The following is a 16,678-nucleotide window of genomic DNA, read 5'->3' as shown; positions in this document are numbered from 1 at the left end:
GGTGGAGAGGGTGATGGTGATGGTGAGGGAGATGGTGATGGTGATGGTGGTGGAGATGGTGATGGTGAGGGAGATGGTGATGGCGGTGGAGAGGGTGATGGTGATGGTGAGGGAGATGATGATGGCGGTAGAGAGGGTGATGGTGATGGTGAGGGAGATGGTGATGGTGGTGGAGATGGTGATGGTGATGGTGGTGGAGATGGTGATGGCGGTGGAGAGGGTGATGGTGATGGTGAGGGAGATGGTGATGGTGATGGTGGTGGAGGGGGTGATGGTGGTGGAGATGGTGATATTAATGGATATGGTGATGGTGGCAGAGGTGGCAGCCTCTTGATAGAAATATAGCAATAAGATGTGCTTAATTAAGAAGGAACCAGTCCAAGGGAAAAGTAGAGTGTGCACTCACCTCTGTGGAAATCTATAAGATGTCAGTACTTGGAAGTCTACTTGAAGAGCAGTTGAGTTCAGTGAAAAGAAGAAACAGAAATGATTTTATCATGGGAGTTAACTGGATACCACTCAGACAGAAAGCCATTCAGAAGTTGGGAAGGCCTGCTTTGTTAAAAGCAGCTCCAGAATGTGTTCTTGCCTTGTCTTGAAGGTCAAGGCAGAACTCATAATGCCACCTCCTACTTGTCCTCCCTGCTCTGGGTGGACCCAGCTCCTGGGGGTCAAGGGCCATCTGGCAGCCCCCCTCCTCTTTGGCTGACACCAGGACAGCCTTTCTCAGTCCTCACCTTCCTCCTCACACCGAGGTGGACAGCTGTGTAGACGGGGAGGCCCATGGTCATGATCTTCATGGCTTCCTCCATCCATGACCTGGCCAGGGTCACATGAGAAGCAGCATATCAGAGCACCCCAGGAGTTTGCAAAGTGCAGACTTAGATTTATACATTTTATAGGCCTCAAGCTCCTCCTTCGAGGGCAGCCCCACAATGCAGCCCCTGAGCACACACTGGAGCTCCACATTTCCAGTTCTTGGCACTTCCATTGGGAGGGTCTGAGCAGAGGCCTGGGATCTGATGTGTGGCGGCTCCGTGCAAGTCCTTCCTCAGTAGCTGGAGTACAGGGATTGCCAGCCACCTCATCTGGAGCCAAGGAGCCCCTTCCAGGATGTGTCACCAGGCAGATATGCTAGTGAAGCAGACCCATGGGTGTCTCACTAGGTTTTTCATACTGCCGAGTTGTGAAATACTAAAATATATATATTAATCTCCACCTCCAGCGCCTGCTAATATTTGGTCTTTGAGCCCAGTTCCCAACAGAAAGCTCCTAAAACCCTTGTAATTTCCTGGGTGACAGGAGGCTAGGAGGAGGTACTCTTGGAGGGTTCCTGGATGGGAGCTGGTCACTAGAAAATCCAAGCCATGATTACAAGCTTAAGCCCCAACCACCATCCTCCATAGAGGGGACTGGAGCAAGGAAATGGGTTAATAATTCGTCATGACTATGTGATGAAGCCTCCATAAAAAGCCCAGAAGCGTGGAGCTCGGAGAGCTTCCAGGTCGGTGAGCACATCTATGTGCCGGGAGGGTGATGCACCCCAACATGACAGAGACAGAAGCTCCTGCACTCAGGACCCTTCCAGTCCTCACCCTATAGATCTCTTCACCTGGCTGTTCATTCCTAGCCTTTAAAATATCCTTTGTAATAAATCAGCACGAGTAAGTAAACTGTTTCCTGGGTTCTGTGAGCTGCTGAAATAGACCATTTGAAGGGATGACATCCCGCTAATTTTTTCTGGAAACAGCCCGTGTGCCTGAAGAAAAGGGCTCTGCTTCCTGAGACCGTGGCCAGCTGAGTAGCACAGCTTCCTGAATCTTCCTTCCCCTTCTCGCTGCCTCGAAGCCATCCCCCCTGCCTCCTGCTGCCTTGGGATTGCAGCCCAGCCCACCCCTTCTCAGAAAGTGTTAGCACAAGATTCTGCCCCAGGCTCTGTTTTCTATAGTGCCTGGAAAGACAGCTATCCAAAATCTTCCTCCTCACTTCCAGGGGTGTAGGTAACGAGTCTGGGGGTTGTGGGGATGAGTTGGAGGAGTACTGCCCGGGTCTGCACTAGAGATATGAAGGAAGGCTGACCTGGGAATGAGCTATTACAGTGGGAAACTGGTGTCTGCCTCGCCTGCCAGGAGCTGGCCCTGGCGGGCCTGGGACACTAATGGGATGAGGCCAGGGGAGGAACCAAGAGAGCTGCACTGGGGATCTCAGCCTGAGAGCCAGTAGGGCCATTAATAGAAATAGGGGAGAAGCTGGGAATTGAGCATGGATGTTAGGGTAAGACACACATGGACTCTGGTCCAGGCTCTGCCACTTACTAGCTGTGTGCCCTAGGGAAGGTCACCCGTCATCTCTGGCCCTCATTTCTTCAACTCTAAGGTAGAGGCAGTGATGACCTTTCCCCTGTTTAAGCGACGAATTGAAATAATAGTCAGCACAGAGCCCAGGCCATAGCAGGAAATGGATAAATTAACGTGTCGTCTTGTCTTTGTGGCCTTGGCCCAGCTGCTGTATTTCCTCAACTGCACAGTGGTTGGGACTGAATCGTGACCGCCAAGGTGCCTCCCTGTCTGCCCATCCAGGGATAGACAGAGGGCCCCAACCCTTCCTGGGGCACTGGCTGGTGAACCAAGGGATGTGGGAAGCCTTCAAGTCTGTGGAGAAAGTTCCCTCAGAGCCTTGGCCCCTGCCGATCCAGGACCCACAGGGTGGGGAGGCGGCGAGGACAGGACGGGGGTACCCACTCCCGGCTCCTCCTGACACAGTGTCTCTGACTGTAATTGGTGTGACCCCACACTAGAATTTCCTGGGGAGCCTGATGGAAATGCATATTCCTGGCCTCCTTTTGACCAGCCAGTCAGACTCTGGGGATGGGCCTGGTCCCTGAACTTGAATGTACCCCCCAGTGATTCTGCTGTACACTAACACCTAAGAACCACCGTCAGGACCCCAGACCTAGGAGCCCAGGGTCAAGTGTGACTTCTTCCCTCTCGATGTACTGAGGCTGAAAGGGCTTTGGCTTATGAGGGCTCTCCTTCCACCAAGAGCCTGACCAGAGGAAGCACTCTTGTCTATCTCTCCCTCTTACCACAGCTACCCCAGCACGCACCCCCTCTTTATCTGCCTCCAGGAATTGGTCTCTCTCTGTCTCTCTCCCTGACTGTGTCTCTCTCTGTGTCCATCTTCCTCTGTCTCTCTACTTCCGTGTCTCCCCGCCCCCCACCGCTCATCTCTCTCTTTCGATTGCCCTCTTAGCTCCTCTGTTCCTATCGTTCTCTTTTTCTGCCTCTTTGTCTGTCTCTGTCTCTCAGTCCTGCTATTTCTCTATGTGCCTCTTTCTCTCTCTCTTTCCTCCTCTCTCTGTCCCTCTGTCTCTTTGTCTCTCTCTGTCTCTGTGTCTCTCTGTCCCCTGTTTCTCTTTCTGTTTCTTTCCCCGTCTTCTCCATCCCTTGAGGCCTCCAGGCTGCTGGCTGGGAACAGATGGTTGTCAGGCCTTGGCCAGAGGCACATGTCATCACAGGCTCCTTCCTCAGTGGCAGCTTTTCAGCCACCACCTGGGGAGTGCAAATTGTCCTGCCACCAACAGGTCCCTGTCATCACTGTGCTCCAGGGCCTGACCCAGCCCCACGCTCAGCCTGCCCCAGGTAACCCTGTGACAGGCAAGCTCCCCATTTTGCTTGTGCAACAGGAACTCCAGGGACCAGAGGCCTCAAGGGGAGGGTTGGGGGAGGGGAGGGAGCCTTGCACCCACCCAAGAAGCTTATCCCAGTTGCAGAACTGGGAGCTGGGGGTCCTCCATGGACACAGGCCAGCCCTGACCTCTCTCCCTGAGAGGCATGGTCAAGGCCAGCCCTGCCCCGCCTCAGTCTGCAGAGAGCGCCAGTGTCTGGTGAGAAGCCAGGGCTCCCCTCTCCCATGGCCCATCCTGTGTTCTGGCCCTCCCTCTCCCTTCTTCCCTGGAGCAGACCCCAAGGCAACCTGGGGGCAAACCTCTACACTGGATGGGGGAAAGGGGACGGATGTCGCAGGATCCCTCACTTACCGTGTGCCGTGCAGGAGGCCAGCTGCTGAATCCAGAACAGCAGTGCCAGGCAGGAATCAACACAGCCCGTGTTCACATGAGAAACCAAGGCCCAGAGAAGTGACGTGACCCTGGGCGCCTGGGTGGCTCAGTTGGTTGAGCGACTGCCTTCGGCTCAGGTCATGATCCTGGAGTCCCGGGATCGAGTCCCACATTGGGCTCCCTACTCGGCAGGGAGTCTGCTTCTCCCTCTGACCCTCCCCCCTCTCATGTGCTCTCTCTCTCTCATTCTCTCTCTCAGATAAATAAAATCTTTAAAAAAAAAAAAAAAAAAAGAAGTGACGTGACCCTTCCAAGGTCCCATAGCACCAGTGGGGGACCCCAAGCGGTTTCGTTACACACCTGCACACACCCCTGGAATGGCTTGAAAGGAACCCTTGCTGCGGGCGGGAGGTCGACTGCTCGGGGAGAGCGCAGATGGACGGCCGTGTGCCCGTGCACAAACACACAGTATACAACACCCTACCCCCCCCCGATGTTCCTGAGACCCCACAGTGAGGTGCACGCAAGGGGGCTCTTTCTGTCCTTGCTCCTCCCATCTGGCGTCCCAGAGGTGCCCTGACAATGAGGGGAGTGGCAGCCTGTCTGTGGTCGTGTCCCAGGTTCAGGGACGGGACTGGCCCCGTTTCAGAACAGGCACCGCCCAGTGCCAGCCACGTGCTGGGCCACGCCCTGCACCACCTCACTTTGTCTTCTACACTGGGCAGTGGGCATGACTGCAGCCAGGTTACAGATCAGAAGACTGAGGCTCCCACTCGCCTGGCAATGCTGGGACCGGTCCTCCCTCTTTCGTAAGTGACCTTTTCAGGATGAAAATAAAAACAGCCAGCAGGGCCCCCCACCCTAGACCCAGGGAAGTGAAGGGGAAGGCAGAGCCCAGGGGAGGCAGGAGAGGCTCTGCTGGATGGAACTGGCCTAGTGGGTGTCCAGATGCTAGAGGAGCCAAGAGCAGGGAAGGCCTCAATTTTGTGGTTTGCATGCATCTAGGAGGCCACTGAGCTGGGGAACTTTCTCTGGAGCCTGCCTTTCCCTGTTCCCAGCCTCCTCCCTTCATCCCTCCTGGCTGGAGGGAGAACAGGACGGCAGGATGCAGTGGGAGAAGGCTGGCTCATGTTTCCCCCCTCTCTCCCTGGCAGGGATTACATGGTGAGCAAGGAGGACAGCTGAGCTGGCAGGTGGGTGGCCTGGTCATGCTGAGGGAGAAAGCTGGGGAGGAAGGACGGCTGAGGGAACTGGGGCCTCGAGCAGCCACTCTCCTCACACATCCCCTCTTCCCAGCCACTCGGGGGCCACGGGACCCAGCTCCACTACCTGGGCGCCTGCATTCCATTCCCCCCAAACTCTGCTCTGCAGGGTAGGCAAAGCCAAAGCCAAATAGTATCTCGAAAGACAGACAGATTGACTTCAGAGAATAGAAGACCCACAAGTTTGGAGGAGACTGGGGCTCATGTGAAGGAGACCTGTGTAATTCTAGAATCTCTCATGTGCATGCCCCTCACCCGGCTGCCATCATATCCCCCACTGTATAAGCTCTGCAACTGTTTCTAGAGAGCCTCAGTCTGGCCAACTGCAGAGCCACTTCACCCCACCCAAAGCCCTCTCCCTGAGTTGTCCGTAGAGCCTATGGTTGCTTGGGCCACCTACCTAACCATCTGGAAGTACTCCAGCCTTGGGACGGTGGTTGTCAACACTTAGTTCATCAGGTGGTCAGGGAACAATTTGGTGACATCAAACAACGAGAACTGGGTATGGATCCAGAAAGTGCCAGGAGTGATACGTCAGTGGGAAACTGCACATCCTGGGTGCCAGAAGGGCCTGGGGTTGGGGCTCATGGACCCCTGGCTGAAGCCCTAACAGATGGGAGGTGAAGCTGAGCTCTGCTCCCCGGGGCTATGCTGGGTCTCCAGAGCCCCCCACCCCGCAGGAGGAGAGCTTGGACCCAGACAGGCAAAGCAAAGCTGGATATTGGACTGGTGTGTGAATGCCTGTAGATCTGCCCAAGGTGCTTGGTGCATCCTGGCAGAGAGACTCCAGGGCCAGGAATCTTCCAGAAGGATGCTGGATCTAGTGCGCGTCCCCCTCCCCCCAACCTCCTTCTAGCTAGTCACCGTAGGAGTGACTGTGTGTTCCCATCCAAACACACTTCAGGCAATGCAGCCCAGAAGTTAACTGTCAGACAGCATGCTTTTCACTTGTCCTGGACCTGTTTGCTTCAGGCTCTCATTCTGATGCTCTGTGTTAGCAAGCATGTTCAATCTAGCCCTGCTCTTCATGTTTTATTCATGTGGAACACGTGCCCTGAGTCCCAGGTCCTAATCTATAAAATGCAGGGAACTACCTCGAAAGGTTGTTAGGATGAGTAAGACTAGTGAAAGCTCCTAGCACAGGGTCCAGCACAGAATATGTACCCAACACATATTTTTTTCCTTCCTTCCCTCCCTCCCTTCTTTTCTTCTTTCCTGCCTTCCTTGTCCCCACTCACCCTCTCTCTCTCTCTCTTTCTTTCCATTATTATCTTCCCAAACTGCAGGGTCTAAGTATCTTGGTTGATCCTCCTGCAGCCCCCTCTTCTCCTTCAGCTCCCCAGGACACTCTTCAATTACACTGCTCCCTTCAATTCCACTGATCCACACTGTTTTCTAGGTCGACTACAAGAGAGACTCATTCATCTCTGTGTCCCCACAACACCAGACACAAGGCCTGGAGAACAGCGTCTGGTTCCAGCTGGGATGAAGGAAATGGTAATGGATGGGGTGAGGCACAAGCGGGCAAACCGCTAAATGAGTGGATGGGTGGGACAAGTTAGATGGGAGGGATAGGAGAGTGGGGTTGGCAGAGAGATTGAGGGTTGATATTTGGGTAGAGAGGGTGGCATGTGTGAACGAATGGCTAAGTGAGAGATGGATGGATGAGAGGGGGACTGGATGGGGGGGTAGATGGCCTGGATGGATCGACAGGAGAGAGTGTGTGAAAGCATGGATTGTTGGATGGATAAATGGATGGACAGAAACACATGCCATGGCTGGCTTTGCGCTGAGGCAGGGAGGTGCAAAGAGCTCACGTGGATGCTTTTCATCCCAAATCAATGTTTTCACTGTCTCCTTCTGCTCTCACACCGTAAAGATGTGGCGGGGAAGGAAGGGAGTGGCTGATGGCAGCTGGAGCCGGGTACTATCTTCGTTGCAGATTTGCCAAGCACTGGCTTGCTGAGTCCTGCCCCCAGGCTGCCAGCATCCCGGTGCTCAGAGCCACAGGACTGGAGAAAGGCTGAGGGCACCCCGGACCCTCCCTGGCCATTTCCACCAGTCTCATCCTTGGACGATGCGGCACAGAAGGGAACTGACTGTACGACCCAAGCTTTGAGTGTCCTCGCGCTCAGCACCAAAGGCTGGAAACTTGCTGATTTCAATTTCACCTCCCGGTCTGCGTCTGCCACAGGGCAAGCTTGCACGCGGGCTGTGCCGAGGTTAGGCTGCAAGTGGCCTCTATGTCGCCCTCGCTAAGCCCAGAGCTCTTGAGAGCCACTGTATCGTCCTCACTGCCTCATCCCAGGGATGGAGTTCCTGACACAGAGTTGGCGTAGAAAAAAATGTTTGTGGTTAAATAAAATGGATAATGAGTCTTAGACACTACTGACTGTCATTTGGGGAAAGAGGGATGTATTGGAAAAGAATGGTAGACCTTGATCTAGGACACCGAGCTTGAATCCCAGCTCCACCATTTCCCAGCTGTGTGCCCTCGCACAAGGGTCTGCACCTCTCTGAACCTCCATTCCCTCATCTGTGAAATCAGGATAACAGTTGATACTGCTCAACTATCTTCTGAGGCTGTGAGGGTCTCATTGGGAATCGGCTTCTCGTCTGGTCATTTTGAGTCACCCCCACCCGGGAAGCCTTGATAGCCAAGCCCCAAAGCTGAACATACCTTCTGCTCTGCCTTGTCACCCAGAGGGCAGAACAGGGCCTGTTGGGAGGGGACCTGCAGGCCACAGGAGGTGAGCACGTTCCACTTTCAGGTTTCTCTAACTTGGGCTATGCATAATCACCCTGACCTCAATCTTTCTCAGTGAATTATGGAAAAAGAGTTCTCTGAAAATGAAGCATGTGCAAAAGTTCCACTGGGTTCCCTGTCCTCCCCTCATTTCACCCTTCCCAACTTAATAAGGACCATGGCTTATTAGCTGTTCCCGTCCAGCTCTCCTTGTCCTGTGCCTGCACACGTGAGACTAAAAATACCCGTGGCTCCTATTAGAAGCTGTGCCCCGGGGACAGGCAAGCCTGGAGTCTGCACTGACACAGGAAACTGGCTCCTGGTGACCCCTGGGACCCAGGCCATGGCGCCCAACCCGTGTGGGGCCGATGGGCACCGCACTTCATGCCGACAGTCACCAGGGGTCTTCAGGAATGATCAAAAGGCTGTTCTGAGTTGACTTGTGTCTTCATGCAAGACACCCCAGAGCTGTCTCCTGTGACTCTCCTCACCACCTTGTTGGACACCGTCCCACCACGCAGCTGTGAGTGCTCTCCCCCAGGGACTCCCGTCACTCAGAGCACTGCCCTGGGCCCTGCAAGAGAGGCTGTCCTAAACCTTCAGCCCACCGGTGGAAAAGACCTCTGTGCCCTTTTTCACTAAAGCATGCAGAATGGGCAAGTGTGTCAGGCTTGGAGGGAGTCCTGGGCCCATCTAGAAGCCCGTGCTGACTCCCTGGGAAAACTTTGCGATCCCATTTCTTGATCCTGTTTCAGTGTCAATAAAATGGGTATAAAGGCATCAGCCCAGCCTTGGGCTACCGCGAGGACTCCGTGAGTTTGTGGAAGTCAAAATGCAGACTTCTGTATAGGAATCACTGACCACCAAGGAACGAACTCTGAAGCGGGAAGTCCGCATGAGGACCTCTTGTTTCCGTCAGAGAGGCGGATCGAGGAATATGCAAGGGGCATTTCAATAGCTCGGCAATAAACACTTGGCGAAGCTGAAGAGGTAATCTCTCCATGGGCTTTCATGTGCCACTGGATACCTCTCTTGGCAAGGCCGGAGACATTTTGGAAGTGGTGGTGAGAGACAAATTGATTCTCATCATCTCCATCCACAGGAAAAGGCCAAGAATGCCATAGTGTATAAAGACTTCAAAATTCAAACTACCCGGAACTTGGGATGTAGTGCTTCCCACATTTGCACATCGTGATGTACAAGGAGATGGGATTGTACTAAGCTATGGAGAGGAAAAATAGGGAAAATCAATGAAGGCATCGTGGATAGAAATACTGAAACGGGCTGACGGGCCGACCAGGGAGAGACCTGCCAGAAAGGCTGAGAAAGGGAACTGTGTTTAACGGAAAAGTCACAGCTTATGGCTCCTGCTTGGGGAAGGGTGGAGGCGGCTGCATGGGACTGAGCAGTGCTGTTGGAACGAAGCACTCCCCCAAATTCATGCTCCAGATGGTTCTGTCAGCAGTGGGAGAAGGTGCGTTTAGAGCTGCTTGTCCTCAGTTAACCTCTTCTTCCATTCCCTGACGGTCTGAGAGAAAGGAGCAAATACTATAAATCTCAGGAAGGCTGCTACGCCTCCGGGCTACAGGGAGAAGTCTTGGCTGGCTGGGAGCGTTCATTCTGCCCAATTTGACTCTAACATTTATTGAGCACCTCCTGTGTGCAATACACATAGAAGGCCCAGCATGTGTGGGGGGAGGAGGATGGGAGGGGACTCAGGAATGAGGAAGACCATGCCCTGGCCCTCCAAGAGCTTAATGTGGTCTGAGGCCAGGCAAGGACTTCACCATACACTTTGCTATGAAATAGAAGAGACCTGAGGTAGTTTACAAGAGTATTTTTTTTTTCAAACTAACATTTACTTTTTTTTTAAGATTTTATTTATTTAGTTAACAGAGAGAGCACAAGTAGACAGAGTGGCAAACAGAGGGAGAGGGAGAAGAAGACTCTCCGCTGAGCAGGGAGCCCGATGTGGGGCTCTATCCCAGGACCCTGGGATCATGACCTGAGCCGAAGGCAGATGCTTAACCAACTGAGTCACCCAGGCACCCCTCAAACTAACATTTAAATGTCCATGCCATTCCAGTGGAAAAAAGGAGAACTGAGGATGGTTAAAAAGAGAGGCACCACAGAGAGCTGGCATCCTCCAGGAGCTCCAAGAACCAGGGTGACTAGGAAGGCTTCAGGGTGGAGGTGAGGGCCAGCATCAGACGTCAAAGGATGACCAAACCGTACTTGCCAGAAATGTCTAAACGCGCATTTCAGGAAAAAGTGACAGCAATAACAAATTCAGAAGTGGGAGCAAGCCAAGCCAGGCCGGTCAAGGCACCACAGGAAGCGAGTACCAACTTCCAAAAAGGTTTCTGGGAAAGGTCTCTGGTTCCCCATGTAAGTTTGTCCATATCAGCAGAAGCGAGGGTGTGAAGAGTCTGGGCCGTGGTCTGTGCTCTTTACCGAGGTGCCCCACTTTCTGTGTACCATTCCCTCACTGCACCAATGTAGAACACCATGCATGTCTACAAATTGCCTGAAAGCCTTTCATGTATTGGCTTTGTCTATCACATCTCTCTAGAGAAGACAGAAACCTACCTCCTGGGATCTCTAGAGGGCTGAAAGAGTTAGGACTGGTGGTCCCCAAAGAACCACTATTTCTTAGGAAAAACAAAAATGTGAGTCAGGACACACCCCTTCTGGTGAAAACCTCATCTGCCAGAAGCAAGCCTCCCCTTGTCAACCACTCTCCATCTCCAAGACAGCTCAGGGCTCAGAACCATAGGGACAACAGATGCATCCCATCTTCAAGTAAAAGGCTAGAAGCAGTGTAGATGACAGTAGAACTTGCCTGAGTATTAATGTAATGGAGGATAAAGGCAACAATACAACCATTTTGACTGCTCTTTGTCTTTTGGTGTCCTGTAATTTCCAACTCATTGTGATTAAAATAATTAAAGTTCTGCCCAAGAATAGAGATAGCCCCTGGTTTGTCAGATCCTAAGACAAAAGGATGTGGATGAATTTGTTAGGTCAGATTGTGGAAGTCCTTGAGCTCCATGTTGTTCAAGACGGTGGCAGGGTGGTGGGGCTAGTATGTTGAGGAAAGCCTAGAAGGCGAAAGACCAGCTAGATGTGTTTGGGGAGTCACGGACATGGCTGTGGCTGCAGCATGTGTGAGTTGGCAGGGCAAGAGGAAGAGGTGAGTCTACAGAAGGAGGATGCACCCAGGGTGTAAATCACAGGCTGAGGGTGTGTTCTCAGTTCCATTGGTTGGGGAGGCCCTCCAAGGACATACACGCTCTGAATGATACCTCATAGCCTCAGTCTCTCCTGCTCCCCCTCCCCTTTCCAGATACATCCCAACGCTTTCCTGTGGTGTGGTGTCTCCCTCTCAGCCAAAACAGGTAGTGTGGATGACAGGAGGGGTCAACAGAGGCCAGAGTGGGTGCATGAAGAATGAGGAGAGCATCTCACCTTTCTGCCCACGCTGCTGGCACGGAGCAGCTGTATGGACCCAGGAAGCCAGATACTGGACTGAGAGCCATGGGTGGGAAGCTCTGAGGAGTGGGTCCAGGTTCTGGACAGCATCAGGACCCAGGAGCAGCAGCATTTTCCAGAACAGCCAAAGTGACACAGCCCCTATTTCATGGGTTTGTTCCAAAGCAGTGTTTTCCCTGCATTTCTGTCCCCCAGGAAACATATGTCAACACCTGGACTCATTCCAGCTTGTCACAACTGGGAAGTGGGATGCTACTGGCATCCAGTAGGTAGGTCCCAGGGATGCTGCTAAATATCCTACAATGCACAGGACACCCCCCACAACAAGGAATTCTCTGGCCCCAAATGTCTGTAGCGCCACAGGCAAGAAGCCCCTCTCCAAAGGGTCTGTTTTCAGGCATCCTGGAGAGGCAGGAGGCCCCTCGACCAGCTTCCTGGACCTCTGGTTGTTACATCCCCAGGTCATCATCACCTCCTTCAGGGGTAGCTCTGGAAAGGGATGCCACGTGAGCAATCTCCTAACAGTGACACTCTCCAGCAGGGAACAAGGGAGAAGGATGGGAATGCAAATTCAGGCAAAGAGGCTTCAGCTTCCCTGCCCTTCCCATTCAGCCCCATTCAGTAGTGAGAGGTGCTATACAGAAGCTTCTCTTGGGACCTACACCCTTCAAAGAGCTAGGACACCCTGTCCCAGGTCAGATGAGGGGATGCTGCCTGGGCAATCTCCAAAACCCCAGGGACTTTGCATAACCCATAGTCCTTACTTTCCTAGCCATCTAGAGAGCAGCAGTGCTCAGCCAGCCTCCCAGCCGTATGTGTGTGTGTGTGTGTGTGTGTGTGCACGCGCGCGCACGTAAACATGACAGTAAAGGACAGGACTCGCTACATGAGGAAACCTGCCTTGGGAGTCACCCACCTACATCAGTCCCAGCTCAGCTCTCTAGGGACTCCAACACTATCAGAAACCAGTGACATCTCCTTTCATCAGATGCCCAGTGAGCAAGGGGTTGGTGGTGACGCAACAAGGTGGTGGCCTTTACTGGCAGACAAACCCTGAGTCACAGTCAGTGGAGAAAGACCTTCAGAGTCTGAGGGTATTATCTGTGTGGCCCCTGCCTCCATCACTGACTTATCACTTCCCCTATCCTTTTCCTCACCCTTAAAATGAGGTATGAATGACAGCTACCATTTGGAGACCACTTACTCTGCACCAAGCAGCTCAAGTGCACGTCATTCTCACAACAGCTCTGTGAGAACCTGTTTTATGCCCACGAGAGGGCTGGGGAAATGGGGGGAAATGGTTTGTCCACGGTCACACGGACAGCTAGTGGCGGAGCTAGGACTGGAACCTAGCACATTATAGTCTGCCTCCAAGGGAGAGGTAGGAGCTCTCAGGGACCACCCTGCAACCTAGCTTCATTACACTCCTATGGGAAGGGTCCCAGAGCAAAGACTTCCATGTGCACAGCATTTACTAATGGTGGAAACTTAAGTTAGGGGACTGGCCCAGGTTGGGTGGGCCCACCGTGCCAAGGGCTACCAGGCAGATGCGGCTGTAAACACTCCTGAGACCCGGAGCCAAAGGCCCTGCCTCTGCTGGCTGGCCTGGTTAGGCCCCACTAAAAATAGATGGGCTCTCAGGTCCAGCTCCCTGAGCACAGCGGGCAGGCTGCTCCCGCACAGACCTCCTCCTCTGCCCCTCCCCCCTTCCCCACCAAGCATGAGCCAGGCTTCTAGAAGGAACAGAGATGTTAAGACTTCCACCACAAGCCAGAATGAATTGTTAAGTGGATGCCCAAAGGTCATGTTCCAAGGCTTGGTGCAGCCGTAATCGCAGAGATCCTGACCCCAACACCCTGCCCATCTCCCTCTTCTAGAAGAGGCTATCAACTTCCAAAACCCACCCGGGGAAGGAGTGGGGCCACCCTGTGCTCCTTCTTCCTTTTCCAGAACTGACTCTCACTGTTGACAGCGCTGTGTGATTTCTTTGCTGCAGCTTCCCGAGGAGGTCTGCTGCGGGCCCTCGCGGGAACCCCCGGAGAGGGCGGGAGACGAGGCGGCGACCGGCCAGCCCGAGAACAGCGCTGGAGCCCGGGAGGAGCGCTCCAAGCGCACGGGGCAGGAGGCTCTCTGGAGCCGGCGGCTGGGCAGCCCGCGGCCCGGGTGCAGATCAGGGCTCGGCTGGTGATTTCCTTTCAAAGGTGACTTAGAGCGGCTTCATTAGGGTAGCGCCCTCCCGGGCGGGCCCTAATGGCGTGTTTGGCAGAGTCAGCGAAACGCGGCGCCCAGCGGCTCGGCGGCGGGGGAGCGCCCTCTCCCGCGCCCTCGCCGTCTCCCGCGCCCGCCAGCGGCGCGCACGGGGCCATTTGCAGCGCAGGCAGCCTCGAGAGCGGCCGCGGCGCCACGGCGGGGAGCGAGGCGGCACCATGGAGCTGAAGAAGGACAGCAACGCCGTGTCCATCGACATGCTGCTGATCGTGCACTCGGAGAAGCGGCGCGCCGCGCAGGGCACGCGCTCGGACCGGCAGGCGGACCCCGGCGCGCTGCCGCAGCGCAGAGGAGGTAACGCGCGCCGGGCCGCGGCCCCCGACCCCCGCACCTCGGCCTCCTCGCCCCCCACCCCGGGGCCTGCCCGCCGCCCGGGGCGCCCCCGAACGAGGCCAGCGAGACCGACCCTCTCCCCACCAATGCCTGCGCCTCTGCGCGGTGCCACTGGCGTCCCGTGGCAACGCGCAGCCCGGTGATTCCCCCGAGTTGACTCCCCGCGCAGGCTAGTCGGTGCTTCCGTCACCCCCCGGGGAGCCGGCTTCCTCCCATCCACTCTTTGAAGGGTGCACAACAGGGTTGGAAGATGCCTTGGACGAAGGGGGCCAGAGCCTCAGGCCTGACCCCTGTGTGGCCGAGGCCTGCTCCTCACATGGCACATTGCAGAGCCCAGGGGACCCAGGGGAATGTGCGTGCTGAATCAGACTTTGAGACGGGGGACTCCCTTGGTGTCCTTGCACAAGTCCTGGCCTCAGTTTCCCCTATCTGAAGCCTCTCCCAGCCTCCTGCAGTAGAAGGCATAAAGGGTGGTGTAAAAGGCACACAGCCTTGGGTAGGGTCAGCTTAAAATCTGCTCTCTGCACTCTCACGGATCTTTTAATTTTACTCTTCCTACAGACTTTCTGAGGAAGGGTAGACTGGAAAAATGAAGTGACTGTTTATGGAGCAATTATGGAAAGCAGCACTCAGGCCTCTGTAATCTCCAGAGAGGACACACTGAAGAGAATACAGATGGAGAATAACAGATGTTAGATAAGCCCCTCAGAAGTTGGGGAACAGGTCGTAGGTCTGTGAGGAAGCCCTCCCGAGCCTTCTTGGGGGCTGCCGTGAGGTTTGTGCTAGGCTGTCCGTGGGCCAGTGCTTTGGGAGTGACGCTTAACAGCCCATGCGGTAAAATGACTTCTGCCTCCTGCCTGCCCTCCAGCTCCAGAGCTCCTCAGAGTCTGCCTCTGGCTCTTCTGTCCACGGAGGTCCTGTGCATTGAACCCCCACCTTCCACCTGCCACGTGGAAGCAGTGGTGCCATGACTGGCTTGCCCCCACCAGTCACACAGGCTGGAACTGCCCCATGGTTCCTGGTGACCTCTTGGGGAGGCAGGCAGGGGAAAGAAATAGATTCTGGAGAGCTGCGCATGTTGTCAGGTACTCCCCGTCTCCAGAGGGATTTGGGGCCAGGAATTGTTTGGGTTAGTTGGTTCTTTCGTTCTCAGAGCTTCTCCCAGGAGAGGTGGAAATGGCCCACCCGGGTATTTGTAATGAGGAAATTGGCAGAGGCCACCGGCTCCTTGATTGAAAAGAAGCTGCCTCTCCTCCAGACACTGCAGTCCAGAAGGCCTCCCCCAGCGTGTGGCAAGGCCAGAGGGCCCCCACGAGGCCCAGCTCCGGGTCAGCCTATGAATCCCCACCTCCCTTCCCCACTCTGATTGTATCTCTCCTAAAGGCTCCAACACTAGAAAGAGAGGAAGAAGAACAGAGAGAAGCCCCAGAAATTCCAGGGATCAGGACTGTTCCCAGAGGTGTCCCACCCCTAGCACACACCCTACACAACTCCAGACTGATGCATTTCACACTCATGACCATGACACAAGGAAAGAAGACCCTGCTTGCCAAGCCCCTTTCTGCTATTTGTCTCCAAATCTTTCCTGAAGGAGGTTTCCCCAGACACCAGGCCAGTGGAGAGACCAGTGTCACTTACTTACAGACAGTTCTATACCAAAGCAGAGGGAGAGCGACCAGCGTCCAAGCCTGCTGGGCAGTGTTGATGTCCAAGAGACCCCTGGCTAAGCCCACACAGCCTAAGGCAGGGAAACACCGAATTAAACTAGCTTGTTCCAAGGCCTCCTGTTGGGGCACAAGATCCAAAATGCCCCACACCTCTTCCAGGCCTCTCCTCCTGTCTCCCCTCCAGCCCAGGTCCTTGGCTCTGCAAAGGAGGGCCTGACCTCCATTACTGTCACAATGCAGAGGACCAAGTGAAGATCGGGTGGCTTTCTGCTGTGTCTTTGTGGCAGAAAAGAGTCAGAGGGACAAGGAGGCAAAGATAGTGTGTGCCGGGGATCTGGGCTGCCAACAGAAGCTCTCTGCTCTTTCCTCTACAGCCCTTCCATTCCCCTTTGGGCAGTGCTTCTCAAAAGCATGCCTGGACACCCTCACCTCCTATCCTGTGCCATGGAGGAGGTGGCCTAAAGCTGCCTGCACCCAGTCTAAAAGAGCTCCAAAGTCAGGTTTCATCCCCCAAGTCAGTGTGATGTGCATTTTGGTCCACACGTGGGTCCGCAAGGGTTCCAAGTGGTAAGCCCAGATCCTGGCTGCAGAGAGCGCTGCAGAAAAGAAGAGCATAGGGAAGGGACTGGGGGACTTGCAGCTGCAAGAGCTGGAAACCCAGGCTAGAGGCCGAGCTTCCAGGAACAGCGTCAGCAGCTGCCCAGCAGAGCTGGTCTGGCGAGGACACCTCTGTTGCCACCAAGGGGCCCTAGGTACTCCTTCCTCATCAGGAGCTTGATCTTACTGCAGCTACTCCCACTGCCAGAACGTACGTACACCAGTTCTGGGCCAGGAACTCGACCTTGCAGCC

General features: G+C 54.7%; 1 protein-coding gene across 1 annotated transcript in view; it reads left to right on the top strand.

Moving 5' to 3' along the window:
- The first annotated feature begins 13,940 nt into the window (after positions 1–13,940).
- KY (kyphoscoliosis peptidase) overlaps positions 13,941–16,678 on the top strand; it is a 46,117-nt gene continuing 43,379 nt past the window's right edge. The window contains exon 1 of the mRNA XM_081826654.1: positions 13,941–14,122. Coding sequence (XP_081682780.1) covers positions 13,987–14,122 — 136 coding nt within the window. The 5' untranslated portion in view covers positions 13,941–13,986. The remainder of the gene's footprint in view (positions 14,123–16,678) is intronic.

The sequence above is a fragment of the Leptonychotes weddellii genome, chromosome 1 (assembly GCF_054177405.1).
Source record: "Leptonychotes weddellii isolate Sample4059 chromosome 1, ASM5417740v2, whole genome shotgun sequence".
NCBI lineage: Eukaryota > Metazoa > Chordata > Mammalia > Carnivora > Phocidae > Leptonychotes > Leptonychotes weddellii.
This window is presented reverse-complemented; position numbering and strand designations above follow the sequence as displayed.